A 16,958-nucleotide genomic window follows, 5' to 3' on the forward strand; every position below is an offset into this window, starting at 1 on the left:
TTTGCAGCTGGCCAAACCAGGCTCGCGATCAATTTTTATGAGTACAAATTCTTGAGCTGATGGCTGTATCTCCAGCTATATCACTCATATAATACACACTCACAAGTGGTGATGAGATTCACATTATCGCCAAAGCACCATCCTGCCGATGGCAGCAGCAGACACAGCAGGGGCACAGTGTCCTCCCTAGAAAAATGACTCCTTCACCTTTCAATAATGCAGCCTGCAGGTATGAACCTACAGGCTGCATGCCAACAGAATGAGAGCTATCTTTAAAAATACTAATAAAAACTACCCAGTTCCTCCCAATGGGCCACTCTCACTGAATCTCCATACACATCCATCTTGATTTGGAAATGTGCGCATTCAATTTGTCTTCCCATTACGTTTGGAATTGAAAGGAAGATTCAATTGTATTTAAAACTCGAACAAGTTGCCAGTGTACTGGCATGTTTATTTCAATGCATGTGGGCATGGAATTCTCTGTATGAATGCGTGTGTATACATATATTTGTGCAAAATTATAAGGCTTAAATAGGACTTCAGATTTTAAGAAGGTACCTCAGGTAGAATAAATCTGAATTCATTATTGTCTGGTGATTTTTTTTCTAAATTCCAATTATGGAGTATATGGCTTTAAATTAAATTTTAATTATGGGCTTAAATTTTGCCTTTGAAAATGTCAAACTTATTTTTGTTACTGAGCCAACTCTCTAGCTTCCCAAAGACACGGTTAATGTTCCTCAAATGATCTCAAAGTATTCTAATTCTTTCTTTCATTTCTAAACTCTTTTATAGGGTGATCAAAGTATACGTTTGTTCTGTAACTTTTGATTCTTGCGATCATATGCTAGAAAATACAGTATGCAGAAAAGGATTACCTAAAACTTTACCTGGCCAAAAGCATGAGGCAATCATCTGATCTCTCAAGACTGATCTAATAAATAATAAAGCCAATTTTCATATGATCAATATAACAGAAACTCTCTTAGCTTGTCACTTAACCAGATCTCCAAACTAATGAACATTCTCTGATTCATTCTTTAAAACATCCAGCAATTGCATTATTTGGTAATTACCCAAAGGAATTGAAAAACTTATGTCTACACTGCCCAGGACTGTTTACAGCAACTTTAAACATAGTTGACAAAACTTACAAGCAACCAAGATGGCCTTCAATAGGTGAATGAATGAATAAACTATGATTCATCCAGACAATGTGTGTTTTTTTTTAAGTCAGTTCCACACCCAGCATGGAACTCAATGTGGGGCTTGAAATTATAACCCAGAGATCACGAGTCAGATGCTAACCGACTGAGCCACCCAGGCACCCCCAGCCAATGGAATACGTAATGCTAAAAAGAAATGAGTTATCAAGCTATGTAAAGACAGGGAGGAAATTGAAATTATTAAGTGAAATAAACCAATCTCAAAAGGCTACATGGGGTATGATTCCAATTATATGACATTCTAGAAAACGCAAAACTATGGAGACCATAAAAAGATCAGTGGTTGCCATGGGGGAGAGAAGGGATTCATGGGCAGAGAACATAGGATTATTAGGGCAGTGAAAATACTCTGTACGACATTTAATGGTGGATATATGTTATTATACATTTGTCCAAACACGTATAATATACAACACTAAGAGTGAACCATACTGTAAATAATGGACATTGGATGATTATGATGTGTCAATGTTGATTCATCTTTGGTAACAAATGTATCACGTGATGTTGATAACGGGAGGCCACCGCATATGTGAAGACGGGATATATGGAAAATCTTTGTATCTTCTCTCAGTTTTGTTGTGAGCCTAAAACTGTTCTAAAAAATAAAGTTTTTTTTAAAAAGGTAAAAATAAAAAACATAATAATTAATAAGTAAAAGTTCATGCTAATTAAGAGTCAGCTAGGTTTGTGCCAGTCACATCAGCTATTAAAAATATGGAATTAATTAAGATTCTACCTAAATGCACTGAGTATGACTATGAAAAAGCAGCTACTGTTTCTATGAAAAATCACTTGAGTGATTTAGAAAGATTTGATAAAGACAAGTCGCTAATGTAAACTTGTCACATTAGATGTGAGACATCTGTAAATAGCAATAAAATCAAATGTCCAGAAAGATCTGCATTAAAACTGCCTGGTAAATGCATTTAAATGCTTGTGCCAATGTAAAGAAATTAAACCTGGAAACCAAAGAAGACATCTTATGGGTATGGTTTTTGGAGGGCAGATCACTCAACTCCAAACAGGAGCCCCTTACTCAATCTATTTATATCAGGACTGTCAATGTATGCTGTGCACACATATGTGCATCTTTTGTTAAAGTAGCTGGCCAAATATTGGTTCTAATCACATGAGAAAACGCTACATTTTAACCAAATAGACTGGCTATCTTCCACATAGATAAAACTAGTTTTGACTGAATTTTTATACTTTTCATGAAGTTACCACGCCATTGTGGCACATCCAAAAGCGGATAGATAACCTTACTTATGGAAGACAGAAAAATGACAAGTTTTCCTTCCTTGGCATTTCACCATGTTATTCTGATCTAGTCCATTTAAATTTGCTTAATGTGTGGGTAAGAATTGACAAGAGTTTAGAGACTGTCTTATGTTAATACCACCAAGAACAATTTTTTCTATAGAACCACTGGGAACAAAATAGCTTGTATTCATCACAGAATGGAATGACTACTATTTAGAAAGTTATTCTTTAATGTAAATTTAATTTAATGAGTATATTCTAGGAGTAAAGGTTATCCATGATTAAAAACTAACAAAACAAGGAAGAGTCAGCCAGAACGTATATTCCAATAATCCAATAATATTCAGAATCCTATTACAAACATATCTACCAGTCCTGGAAATTTAAAGCTACAGTTATGTGAATAAGTGATAAAAAAATGTCAGACTTGTGTAAAAATGGAAGCTTCGAAGTATTATGGTTTATCTATAAAATATCAGACTCATGCAGTGGTTCCCAAGGTGTGGTTTTGCAATCCTGGAGAACTTCAAGATCTTTTCAGGGAATCTGTGAGGTCAAAACTGTAATATTCAGACATCATCTGCATTTTCCACAGTTATTCTCTGTGTGTACAGTGGAATTTTCCAGAGGCTAAAGTTCATCTGATATTACAACAGATTGAATGTAGAACCTGATAGGAAAATATAGCTGCATTCTATTAAGCTAGACATTAAAGAGATATGTGAAATCCTGGAATAATATTACTCATTTCCCTAAATTGTTTTGTTCAAAAGTTATTTTACATAAAAATGTTACTTGTGTGGGCATGTAAAGAAATTCACTACTTTTATTTTAAAATGAAATACTTAAAAGTTTGTTTTAATTTCTAACACAGTGAATACCTATAGATATAACCCACCAAACGAAAGTTTGAGCACTGCTCTTAGACCGGTTGTGTAACAGGAAAAAAAATTTACTAACCTGAACAAGAACAAAGTAACGTTTTTTCCATCTTTTCCAGACCTTCTGTCCAAGGGCATACAAATACCTGGTAAGAAAAGCAAGCAAAAGATATTTTAGATGAATGATGCTGTGGCTCTGTGCAATCATATTTCTTCCACAGGTATTCGTTCTGGAGACCAGCCTGCTAAAGGCAAAGTCTAGTTCATTTGAAAATGGAGAAAACATGTAGCTTCTGTGTTATAAAACGACTTGAGCTTATTCTAGGTTCTTGAAAGGGAATTGATTTATGTGGCTTATCAATTTGTCAGTTCTTACTACAAATTGAGCCGCGTTGGAGCTAGAAAGAATAATCAAAGAACCAGTGGGAATTTTATGCTTACGACACATTTCTTAGGATAGACAAAGACTACAAACTGGGGATAGAAGACTCAGTGTTTCAGCTCTCAGATGACCGCGGCTGAGAAGTGTGGCCCCAGAAGTGGCTGTACAGTCAAGAACCTGAGTGAAGGGTCACTGTCCAGCTGGGTGACCCCAAGTTGTGCCAGCACCAATCTCGGTTTCTGTTTCTTCAACTATAAATGGCAAGACTGGCTTTGCTGATTTCTAAGGTCTCTGCCGGCCTCATAATTTGGGGGTTTAGCTGATTTACAGAAAGTATCTTGCTGCAAATTTTCCTAACTATGAAGTTCAGGTGAAGAGAACATGGTGTAATTAAACAAAAGCCCTGGCTGAAACTATGTTGAACTGTGCATTGCTATTAACAATGTGAATTGAAATGAATAAAGGAGTCAATCATTTGAGAATATTCTTACTGAATATATATAGATGTAAGCTTATCAAGTTTATCAAGGAGGAAAAAGAAGAAATTAAAAATTGCTCTAGTATAAGCATGTCATGGAGAGCTATTTAAAAATTATACCATGGGAAAAAAAATTACACCTTGGAACGATATACACACTACAAAAGTGGAAAATATCATTAGAGTTTGAAATATGATAAATACAGGCCTAGTTTTTAAATTAAAATACAATTTTTCAATAGTTTATCATAATCCTTTTTTTTCTGAAGTGAAGGTTCACCACTGTTAAGGCTATTCAAACTAAATTTATATACAATTCTGAGTGATAAAAAAAAGCACTACAGTTAATCACTTATTTGGGGGCTTAAAGTCTTGAGAGTTTCACAATTTTTAAAACTAAAATCTTAGCTTGAAATTCTGTCGTATTAAAATAATTAGCTTGAAATTCTTAGCAAAAAATCTTAGCTTGAAATTCTGTCGTATTAAAATAATTCTCTTTTGCACAGCAAAGCATTTTTGCCCCCCTTTTAAAAAGTGATGCAAGAAATGAATAGGCACTCTTTACTTTTTTTTCCCCTTCCCCCATCTGTCCCCACCCCAAGCCCAACAGCCTTTAGCAACCACCATTGTGTTCTCTGTATCTATGAGCTTGATTTATTGGGTTCTAAATGTTCAGAATCAAAAACAAAAACAACAAAAAAGATGCAGTTACTAAAAGTCAAACTAGAAACTAGACATTTGCATTGGAAATCATCATCCATAACTGCCCAAATCAAGTACGTATTTTGTGTCAAACCTATCCACTATCTAGGTGAACTTCTACTCGGCTCTGACAATACCCCTGACACCACGCTGCCTGCACTTCTGGATATTCATTTAGTGACTGCCTGACAGAGACATCCACTGCTACCGGGCTCACCTGTTCACTATCACCACCTGAGGTCCCGTTAAAACCCTTTGCCCCACCTTTGCTCCAGGCTCTAATTTCTCTTCTGGGGTTCTGGTGATAGGTGCTTAGCTGCTCTCTTTCTGTCTTTTGTACGTAATTTCCTTCTCCTTGAAATGCACACACCCCAACTCCTATTACAGGGTTAACAGCAATGACCTCAGGAGCCAGACACTGTGGACACGACAGACGCCCTCTATAAAAGTGCACTGGCAAGATGTGCACCGAATAGCTGCTGAGGAGCCACAGAAGACATTGGGAATTACCTTTGCCTGTGACCACTGCCTGCTTCTCAGCAGCTTCAGCGTCTCACTCAGCATCTCAGTTAGTGAGAAGCAAACCATCAACACCACAAGCGAGTGTAAGTCTTGCTAGGGTGATACACAAGTAATACTACTACCAGCGGCAACATCACTCAAAATCCGGGCTCAACATACTGGGAATGACACTGTAGGATTTCTCTGAAGACAGCAGAGCAGTGGGTGGATACATACATGTGTATACTAGAAGTTGGGAGATGTAAGGAACTGAATAAGAGATGATTTAAGAATGGAACCAAGGTAAGCATTTCATTTGGCCTCTGGGGTGTTTTGGGGGTGTTGCCCTGTAAGAAGGAATTCAGTCAACTACCAACAGAAGTCACAAGTGATCACACATATCTAGAAAGTAGCTAAGCATGAGAGTTTTGCTCTCTGCATAAGAAAACAGATTACGTTCAACACAAGATAGACTGCATAAAGGCAACGTTATAAACGCTATGTAGCAAAATGACAGTTTCTGTCCTTCCGTTTTCACATTAGCCAGATAAAAATTTAATGAAATAAAATGGACATGAATACATCAGAAAAGATAACTATACTGAATAAGAATGCACTAAACTTAACTTCAACCAACTTGAGGTTTTTTTTTTTTACTCTAAGAATGATTTCTGGAGTTAGATGTCTAGTACTAGCTAGCTGCTTTCTCACTAGTATAAAAGTAGATTCTGGACATAAGAGATATTTAACATTAAGGAAAGAATGAAGAACAAGACATTCATCAATACTGTTTAAAAGAAAAAACTCAAAATCATCTAAGAATCAATGGTAAGGAATAAGTTGCCATGAAAAATAATGCCAAAAAATAATATGCAAAAATTATTACAATGCTAAGTTAAAAAAAAAAAAGCTGTCACATGAGCTTATAGTATATGCATGGGAAGAAAACCCAGAAAGATGAATCAAAATGTTAAGCCTGCAGTTAATATTGGGCTGGTGAGATTAAAGATGAAGTTCATTTTTTAAAGTAATCTCCACATCCAATGTGGGGCTCAAACTCACAACCTCAAAGTTAAGAGCTGCATGCTCTACCTCATGAGTCAGCCAGGTGCTCCTTCATATTGTTCTCTAGGCCTTCACATTTCCACAATTTCTACACTGAGCATATCTTCCGTATTTTTAAAGTAAGATTTATTGGTATAGTTTACATACAGTAAGGTTCATCCACTTTAGGTATATAATTTGGTGAGTGTCGACATAGCAATGTAACCACCGCCACCATGAACTAACAGAACATCTGCATCCCTCCAAACCTTCCTTGAGGCCTTTGTATAATCAGTCTCCTCCTCACATCCCCTAGCTCTGCAACCACAGATCAGATTTCTAACCTTACAGTTAAGTGTTTTCCAGAATGTCACGTAAGTGGAAAAATACAGTACGCACCCTTTTGCGTCTGGTTTCTTTCAGTTGGTAAAAAGCTTTTGAGATTCACCCCTGTTGTCTATATCAGGAGTTCATTCTTGTCAGTGCTGAATTTATTACATTGTATGAATTTACTTCAACGTGTTTATCCATTTACCAGTTGGTGGATGTTTGGATTGCTCTCATTTTTCTAGCTATCATAAACAAAATTGCTATAAACACGCATGTCCAGGTCTTTTGTGGGTCCATATTTTCATTCCTCTCAGGTAAATATCTAGGAGTGGGATTACGGGATTATATTTAAAGTGTGTGCTTAACTTTATATGAAACTGCCAAACTGGTTATCCAAAGTAGCTGCACAATTTTGTATTACCACCAGCAATATATGAGAGTACCTCTTATTTTATAATCAGAAAAAATTACTGCTCTGAGGGATTTGGGGGATATATTCATTATGGATCCATAAATTGTAATTCTGGTATGACAAAGTCAAATACAGTGACAAAGATCCTTCTCTTTGGTCTATAGGTACCTTGAGTACATTGGAGAACTCCTTCTATAAGCTTTATTTATTTATTTTTGAGACAGAGAGCATGAACAGGGGAGGGTCAGAGAGAGAGGGAGACACATAATCTGAAGCAGGCTCCAGGCTCTGAGCTGTCAGCACAAAGCCCGATGTGGGGCTTGAACTCACGGACTGTGAGATCATGACCTGAGCCGAAGTCAGACGCTTAACCAACTGAGCCACCCAGGCACCCCTATAAGCTTTAATAGTTCAATGGTTTTTCAGGTGTCAAGGCTATTCTCAAGTCTGTAGTTTGGTGGTCTTAGCTGCGCAAGAGTTGAATTGTGGAGAGAGTAAGGAAAAAATTAGCCCAAATCATTTGAATATTCGGTTATAATCAGATAATCCATTTTTAGAAACATCTGTAAAAATTAATATGCATTCTCTCACCTGTTTTGTTTTGTTTTTAATGTTGAGTGTTAGGCTACAAATTATCTCATTTATAGATAAAAAGCCAGGAAGCTTTATTTCAGATAAATATACTAAAGTTACATTTAACATGTTGTGCTCTAGTAGGCAGTTAAGATTCAGTTCATTACATTTACATAGTGATGTTTGAGTATTCTTAATTACTGAAAAATGAGTTACTCTATGTAGAAACTATACCCATAACGAATTTTTAAGGATTTTGTATACAACAGGTTGACTTGATTTAGAAAAGATGCTAGGGCACCTCAGGGTCATTATTAGGAACGTCAATTATAACTGCATAATTCTGTAAAGGAGAAGGTATCGTCGACAGGTCTAAATCTAGCAATAGTATTAAGCACATCTTTGAAAGCTATTTACCTGTCATCCATTTCTGTTTCATAAAAATAGCTCAGAATGTAAAAAAAAAATCTATTATTAATATCTTTCTTTCTGAATTTTGAACGAATTGGTTTTTTACTGCCTTATAAAATCTACTTCTACCCCATAAAAGTGTAGAGAGTCTCTTCCAGGAAGTATATTTGTCATTCTGGAGACAGACTACTTTGGCTAGCGTACTACAGGTCTGTTGGCGGGTGTGCTCAGCACTCGTATTCTCCCTGATTATTTTGTAACCTGCTGAATCATTAGCTTCCTCTCAATTGACTATGTGATTAACTCAAAAAGAAAGTTATTTTTTAAAGGGTATGTAAATCAGACCTGCCAAATACCACTCGGACTGGGAACACACATTTAACTGGGCTTTATTTGACAACTTATAAGGTTATCCAATAAAATATCATATATATGACAGCAGTAGTCTCTAATGCAGACTGTGAATTTTTTTCACCTTATTTTGAAGAGGTTTTAAAGAGAAAAGCTAGTTTTCTCTTTTGTCCTCCCATGGGGCTTTCAACATTATTCATTTTCATTAGCCTACAAAATTTGGTTTTAAACATTTTTACTCATCCTTGTTAAATTATTTCAGCTAAGTAACAAATGGACAGAAAATGAAGGAATACCTGTATCAGCCATTTTCATGGTCATGCCACATTCTCCAAGCCTGTATTAGAGTATGGCCTTCAGAAAAAAAAAATTATCTAATCAAAATTCAATTTGATCCAAGAATGATCTGAATGGGAAAAAAGATTCTATTGTACGTAACACATTTGAAAAGTACAGATTTCTATCCCTAATTTGTACTAAATGTAACGTCTTTCCATTAAAATATTTCCAATGCAGCATAATACTCATGTAACTAGAGTATTTTGGATTACTTAGAGTAACTGCTCAGATACTATTTAATAGTGTTTGCTTTCATCAATACACCCAACTTAACGTATTAGGAAGTTGTTCCCTTTGAACAAAAAATTGCCTGATTAACTTTAAAATCTTCTCTTCTTACATGGGGATTAGGTAACAAAGAAATTAACAGCACTGGCACAAAGCTTGGATTTAACACACAAGAGTTAAAGCCTTGAAGCATTTGGTTTTATAAATCAGTATCAACACAGCAATAATCTTAAAGAATTAATCCCTCTTCTAGGGCTGCTTCTAATGGAGAGTACTATTTGTTCCAAAGAGACATAGCAATCATTGCTAGAAAATAAGGCACAGACCCACCTAAATGTGTATCAATGTTTCATTCGCCTAGGACTATTTTTTTTTTTGGTGGTACTATTCTTGGTCATGCTCTATCCTCAAATATAAAAGAAATGTGACACTTTCAAGAGTTTTGACTGCATATTTAAAATATGATGTGGATACTGTCAGGGAAAATGTCACATGAAGAAAGAAAAGAAAATTGAAGAACTTTGGCAACAGCAAACCTCAAGTTAGTATCAACAAGGAAAACAGGGCATTATTTCTCATCTTCTCTGTCAATAACTATGTAGGGACCAAAAAACCCAACAGGGACCAAATCCCTGTCATGACTATGAGAGAATCTCAACACTAAAAACTGTACTATCTTTATGGAATCGCTATCATCCTTAAAAGAGTTATGTGATAACTTGATAAGACAAGGTGCTTTTAAAAGTTTTCATCTGTGGAGAAACAAAAGCAGAGCCTTTATGAAATCCATTAGAACGTTCTATGACAACAGGGATAAACACTTTTCTTCAGACATGTGCTGCCTATTAACGATATATATTATTACCAAGAAAATGACCTCAACCACAGACTGGAAAAAATGGAGTTTCCTAAAAACAAGCATCAAGCAAACAAAAACTGGCAACATGTTCATTTTTGCTGCATTTTCAAGGAGATATTTAGATTTCATTACATGTTTACATTGCAATGCTTGTAAAATAAAATTATTTTAAATGCTTGTTCTTACACAGTGCTCCTGTGAATGGTTTTTAATAGTAGATTCACATATATCATTCTGTGATGTGTCTTCCTTTAAGCCCCAAACCCCCCAAATTAGTTTTAATAATAAATTAAACCATTTTTCTGTAAATGGTATATATTCTCTGCTAATATATAATCACAAAAGTTATTGAAATTTCAGGAACTCATTGTTTGGTTAGTTTTTAAAATTGAGAGTTAACTCAACTTTGTAACACAGTGTGTCTGAGCTCTAATATATCCTATCCTATTCTAGTAAATAAACAGCTAAAATTCTCTATGTCATATTTGAAATGGAAAATGGGAGAACATAACCAATAACAATTATCCAAACACTCTAAAAACACTTTATAAGACCTAACTTAAAGACTGCTCAAAGCATCTTCAACACACAAAAATTCTCCAAACATATTACTAAATATTGTAGTTAAGTTTCAATTAGAGTGGTGGCATACAGGTCTAATAGAAAGGAGAATATGACAATTTATTTGCTCTGAGTCCATGCTGTGGGAGTTCATGGTTTCACTTTGTGATGAAAAATCATCACTAATGAATATTTGAAAAACATAATTGTGTACAGAATATGGGAATTATTCGGTGCTTGAAAAAAAGGACTGTTTCTTTTGTCGGATCACTTGAGTCCAGCTTTTTATTCAAAGAAATGGAACAATCAATCTACATGTTGAATGATAAAGCCTTTCCTTCTACAAGGCTTCATTTTTCAAGGAAAAATACAGAAAGGGGAAAAAAATCAATATATAGAGTCGTTTAGTCCTGGAAAGGGCTTTCTTAAAGAGAAACCTCAGTCAAGGTTGAAAGAGCAATTAATGCAGGCTCAAAAATCTGGGCCATTCTGATAGAGTTCGGTTAACATGTGGCAGAAGTAATCATCCACTTGTGAAAATGATTTTCGGTTCATTCTCAAACACCTTTCAGACACTCATGATCCCATTTAACTGACAACAATACAGGCTATCTGTGGGCACCACTGCATCTGATGTGAAAACCAATAGGGACCAAATGCCCTCAGGCACTTTCAGTCATCCTGCACGTTCCCTGTTCTCTGCTGCCTGGATAAAAGGAATCTTCCTTTCACTGCATTCTTTCTTTTATTTAACCCTGAAAGATAAGCCTTTTTTGGGGGGTGGGGGGTACTTTTGGCTAAGGATGAGAGAAAGAAACTGATTCAAGACAACAGTGTGACCTGGGCATTAAGAAACCGAGAAATAAATACCTTCCAACTGGCTTTTTACCTCCTGAATTCTTAAGGGAAAGAGTACATGAGGTTGGGGAGGCAAAGGAAGGTTCCCCACCAAACAAAACTACTTAACATTTTGAGAGAAATTATGAACAAAGAAAAATATGAAACTCCTACAGCTAAACAAGAAGTTGAAATGTGTGTGCTGTATAAACAGACTTACAAAAGCAAACGAGTAAAATGTAGAGTTCTCCACTCCTTTTCTGGACCACACTTTATAGAATTAGTAACATAAAACCAATCACCCCTCCTTTTCTTCCTAAGTCCCATCTTCTGGTAGTTTACTCTAAGCCTGAGTTAACTCTCAGCTTGTATCAGCATTATCAGAGTGTAACAGTCTAATGTATGAAAGCTGTCTTCTAAACACCGGTTTGCCATTGCCTACTACAGAACACGAACGGAGGCAATCTGCCAACATGGGAAGACTGATACCCCAACCTCGGGTAAGACATTAAGAACTCCAAACGACCATTTGTAAAAGAGGTCCAAAATAAAAAGCAATGCACAGTCACCCAGAAACAAACCAAACTGGGGAAATTATAACAGTAGCTCTTCGAAAAGTATGTTTAAATACGCACAAGGCAAACCACCTAAATGAAACCGCACAGAGAAATCTATTTGAAAGGCAGTTTTTTTCTAGATTTATCTTTGATGACTGATCAGCAGTATTCTTTTATATGTCAACAGGAAAAGTAGTCTTAAAAACTTTTTTTTAAATTTTTTTAACGTTTTATTTATTTTTGAGACAGAGAGAGACAGAGCATGAACGGGGGAGGGGCAGAGAGAGGGGGAGACACAGAATGGAAGCAGGCTCCAGGCTCTGAGCCATCAGCCCAGAGCCCGACGCGGGGCTCGAACTCACGGACCGCGAGATCGTGACCTGAGCTGAAGTCGGACGCTCAACCGACTGAGCCACCCAGGCGCCCCTTAAAAACTTTTTTAATGGATCATGGTCTCACATATTTTACAAAGTTACACCAATATGTTAGAGTCTCATTCTAATATACTGTAAGACAGAGGGCAGATTTTGTAAGCATGGTTTCTTCATGTTTGCCCTCAGTTCAAACGTCCTTCAAAATAAGTAATACTTTTCTGCCTGTGCAGAAGCCTTACTGCTTTGTTAGAAGTTAAAGAAAATTAGCTTTCCAAGTTAATTATAAAATATCTCAGAAGGGGATAAGTGAAAATATGTCCAAATAATGTACTAAGCAACCTATTCCAGCCAGGCTAACTTGCAGAGTCAAGACCATACCTCCATCTTCTGTGGAGGAGGGTACAGGCTGGGAAGATGTGAATCTGGGGGGTGGGGGTGGGTGGAGGGTCATCTACCACACGATCCAAAAGGAAGGACACTCTGCACTTGGCAATAAAGCTCTAGGGCACCTACCAATTAAGATGAAATAATTCACTTAGACAATCCCAGATACTTTTGAGAGATCCATTAAACTCTCCTCTTCCTGAAAGTGCAAATGATTTGGTAATAATGAAACAAAAGTTTTAGCAAGGGGTTTTTATGTAACAAACTGTATCTTATTGACTATTCCAAATATGTTCTCTTTTTCGACACAGTATTCCCAAAACAAAGCAAAAATAATCACTTTGAAACATCATATCCAATATAGGTAATGCTGAGTTAGCAGAAATTTTTAGGTCTCGGTTTTCTGTAAGTGGAGATATCTGTCCTACCTTCTTCATATTTATGATAAATTTGAGATGAAATATGCACAAAAAATGCCCATTTGTAAACTGTATACACTCTAAAAAGAAAATCATGGGGCGCCTAGGTACCTCAGTTGGTTAAGCGTCGGACTCTTGATTTCTGCTCAGGTCATGATCTCACAATTCGGGAGATGGAGACCCCTCCCCCCCCTCCCCCCCCCCCCGCCTCTCCCATGTCAGCAAGGAGTCTGCTTGGGATTCTCTCTCCCCCTCTCTGCCCCTCCCCTGCTTCAGTGTGTGTGCACTCTCAAAATACATAAACTTAAAAAAAAACACAAAAAACAAAAGAAGTCAAGACTATGCTGTATGTCTATTTAAACTTGAACTTAAATTTAAAAAAAGGAAAATGAAAATCATTGAGAAGGTAATGTGAGATTCAGTGTTTTCCACTGTGTGTCTTGGGAATTGGATACAAAGAAGGATTATGTGAAAAAAAGAACAAATGTGGTGGGCAAATACATGTGAGAAATACTCAGTTAAAAAAAGCTGAAAGCATTCGGAATGAGAGGATGAGTGAGAGCTTATCGTAGACCTGGAAGAGACACTAAAAAGCAGGAGGGGAAGGGAGAAGAGCGGGTGTAGCATCTGCAAAATTACAGAATCTTCTTCAGAAAGTAGCTTGTAGGAGTAATGTTTTCCAGCATACACTTTGGGAAATCAGGCAGACTAGAATACTGATAATTAGTCTTTAAGTGATAAAATTATACAATTGAGTTTTTACATTCTGTTCGGAATTAACAAAAATCCTAATCATAATTAAAATATCTTCTTCACTTCTAACATCGTTTTCGTAGGAATCTGTCAACACTTACGTTTGGGGGATAAAAAGTTTTTTGTAAAATTTGGATCATAATCTCCATGGATCATATTTGATTTCTGAAAGATCACTTGCTCTGTAATGTTTCTCTCTGGTCTTAGTGAATGAGGACATTTTCAGAAGACTCTGAAATTTAGAAGGCTATATCCATCTTTAAAGGAACTTACCCTCATGTCAGTCATTTATTAATGCATTTGAATTCCTCCTGACACCCGGCGTGTTTCACAGATTCCCTGCCCTAATAGCCTTGTTCTACCCGCACTGTTTCACCTGAATTTCAATGTTACGTCTTGTGACCGATCTTCTTTGTAGTCCAGCACAACTGTGTGGAGTTCTGGTTCAAGACTTCAGGGACTATCACTCCAGTTCTGACGTTGTACCTTGGCCTCACTGTCTTATCCCCTGCCCTCATTGTTTGGATAAGCAACCCAACACTCCAGGCCAAGGACCCAGCTTTGCTCTTGTGCATCCTTCTCTGATACCCTGCTTTGGCATCGGTGATGCCATCGGCGATGGCTCACATCTGCAAATACCACTGCCTGTGCTGAGATCTGCAGATACTTCCCTTGGTTTTGATACCATGTACTCGTCGGCACAGATACTCTGTTCTTGCTGTTCCTCTAATCAGTTCCACACACATCTAACCTTTTTCATTAATTTCCTGCAATTTAAATTAATTTAGTTCTTGAGTCTCACCTTTCCACTTTCTTCCCATCTCTCAGTTCAGCCACTACCCTTCCACACAAGCCCTCCCTGATATCCCTAATAAGGTCATATTCCTTTATTTCATGTATTAGGCAAGATGTGGACACTTCTTCCATAGCTCTGCCACGGCCTATGGAGAGGCATATTGGATCAGTCTATTTCCAGCACAAGACCGTAAATCTGTGTAAGTCAAGGGCCACATCGGTCATGACTCACCACTCCATCCCAGCACTGGGCCTTTATATAGCAGATATTCCATAAGCATTTTTGGAATGACTAAATGGCTGTTTCTACGTCTGTCATAAGGAATAATTATAATAAGAACATAAAGAAAATCAACCTTCAGCAAAAATTTATATAACATGTATCAAAGTAAAATAAAAAGCATTGGATAGACTTTGGATATTTCATAAAGTTGTTATTTTTAGATTTATTTAATCACAAGTACTCAAATAGTTTTAGCAGAATGTTATCCTAATGTTTAATTTTTAACATGGAAAATCAAAACATAAAGGAAGCATAAATCAACTGCTATGAAAGCAGGCACAGAACTTTAGTAGGAGTCCAGTCTACCCACCACCCCATTATCCAAAAAAGGTACTCCTGAACTTTTGAAATAAGGCCTACACTCAACATCGGGCTTGAACTCACAAGCCTAAGATCAAGAGTCACATGCTACATTGACTGAGCCAGTCAGGGTCCCCAGAGACTCCTGAACTTTAGGCAAAACAGTTTGAACCACTGCTGGAAACAGCCTCAAGGTCATAGCATCACAGGGGCCTTTTAGTCAAAATGGAATAGAATACATTCTAGGTCTAAAGATCTCAAAGTTCCCCCAGATTCCTAACTCCACTAATACTCTTTTATTTTTTTAATTTGCTGATATATGGACATTGTTGGGAGTCTCTGAGAAGCCCTGATACTTTATACAGTATATTTCTCTTTTCTTTGCCTAAGTTCTGAACAAATTGGCTTATGAGAATATAGTTAAGAGGCAAAAACATCACCTCATTCACCATTATTGTCTCCAGTCACAGACAGTGCTGAACAGGAGAGGCCTGTCCATGTCCAGAGGCATGAAGATGCTGCCTCTGACAGACTTATTCAGGGAGAAGCAGAGAACAGGCACTCCCCATGGACAACTCACCTTCAAAGGACAGAGTGGAAAGGGCTGATCTATGCATGCCCAGCTCCTGCTTTAAAGCTAACCACTCAGCTAAGTCCAAAAACGGATAGGAGAGAAGCCAGGGGTATTACTGTCGTGGAGGTCCCGCCACATGGAAGCAAGCAAGTATCAGGGGTGTGCAAGAAGTGCTTTGTCGAAACAGAGATGAAAAAGTGAAAATATTCACAGAGAGAGGGAGGGAGGGAGGGAGGGAGGGGGAACAAAAATACAGAAACACATGCAACTTTTAAGTTCCTTTTAACTTCTATGTGCCCAGCATGACTTTCCCTTTTTTCATGTATAAAATAGGAGTAGCAGTGTCTGCCTTGAGTACAAGAGACAGGGTCAGTGCAAAAACAGGGTGAAATGATGTATGTAAAAGGCCCTTTGAAACTATAAAGTGCAAACCTATAAAGCACAAGGTAAATCAAGGCATCATCATCATTATAGTAGTTGTAGTAGAATATACTGAAAAATACTTCAATCTAACTTTTTTGAAGGACTCTTCGGCAAGTGCAGGGGAGTGACAATGAATTTTCCAACTTGTCCATTAAAAAAAACTTTCCAAGAGTGGGCAAAAACCTGTTTTTCTAAAATCAAGAATAACAGCATATCGCACAGGTTACGACAAAACTAGTTTTTCTCATTCATCAGATACAAGTAATATTTCTGTAGCATACATATATGTTTCCCAGTCACTAAATTCCTTAGGTTCTTAGGAAACTGTTACTTATCAACAAACAAAATTCTAGAATACTATGAAAAAAATGCACATTTACATCCAGTTTCTCTCTTACCTCCATCTATTTGGAGAATAACAAAATAAAGGCAATAGTATTAAGGGGGCCATGTACAATCAAGCTGGGATTCATTGGGCTAGGCTTGTAAAATGCTTCCTGTTCTCCTTTAATTTTAAAGCTTAAGAATTCCATTTATTTATTTGTCTATAAACTGTATTTATGAGACTTCTGCCTATGAATGCAAGATACAAAGAAAACTGAAATCAATATAGTTAAGAGAAGAAAACCTTTGACATTTACAAAACATAGTCAGAATTTCAAGTTTCACATATTTTTGGTTAAAACTGACCTTAGTGATATCTTTGATTATT

General features: G+C 36.9%; 1 protein-coding gene across 19 annotated transcripts in view; it reads right to left on the bottom strand.

Annotated features, from left to right (window-relative positions):
• CADPS2 (calcium dependent secretion activator 2) overlaps nt 1-16,958 on the bottom strand; it is a 540,583-nt gene that overhangs the window by 192,938 nt on the left and 330,687 nt on the right. For all 19 annotated transcript variants that reach the window (XM_043589377.1, XM_043589375.1, XM_043589367.1 and 16 more), the window contains exon 9: nt 3,456-3,522. In XM_043589377.1, the coding sequence (XP_043445312.1) occupies nt 3,456-3,522 (67 nt within the window). The remainder of the gene's footprint in view (nt 1-3,455; nt 3,523-16,958) is intronic.

This window comes from Prionailurus bengalensis, chromosome A2, assembly GCF_016509475.1.
Source record: "Prionailurus bengalensis isolate Pbe53 chromosome A2, Fcat_Pben_1.1_paternal_pri, whole genome shotgun sequence".
In the NCBI taxonomy this organism is placed as follows: Eukaryota; Metazoa; Chordata; class Mammalia; order Carnivora; family Felidae; genus Prionailurus; species Prionailurus bengalensis.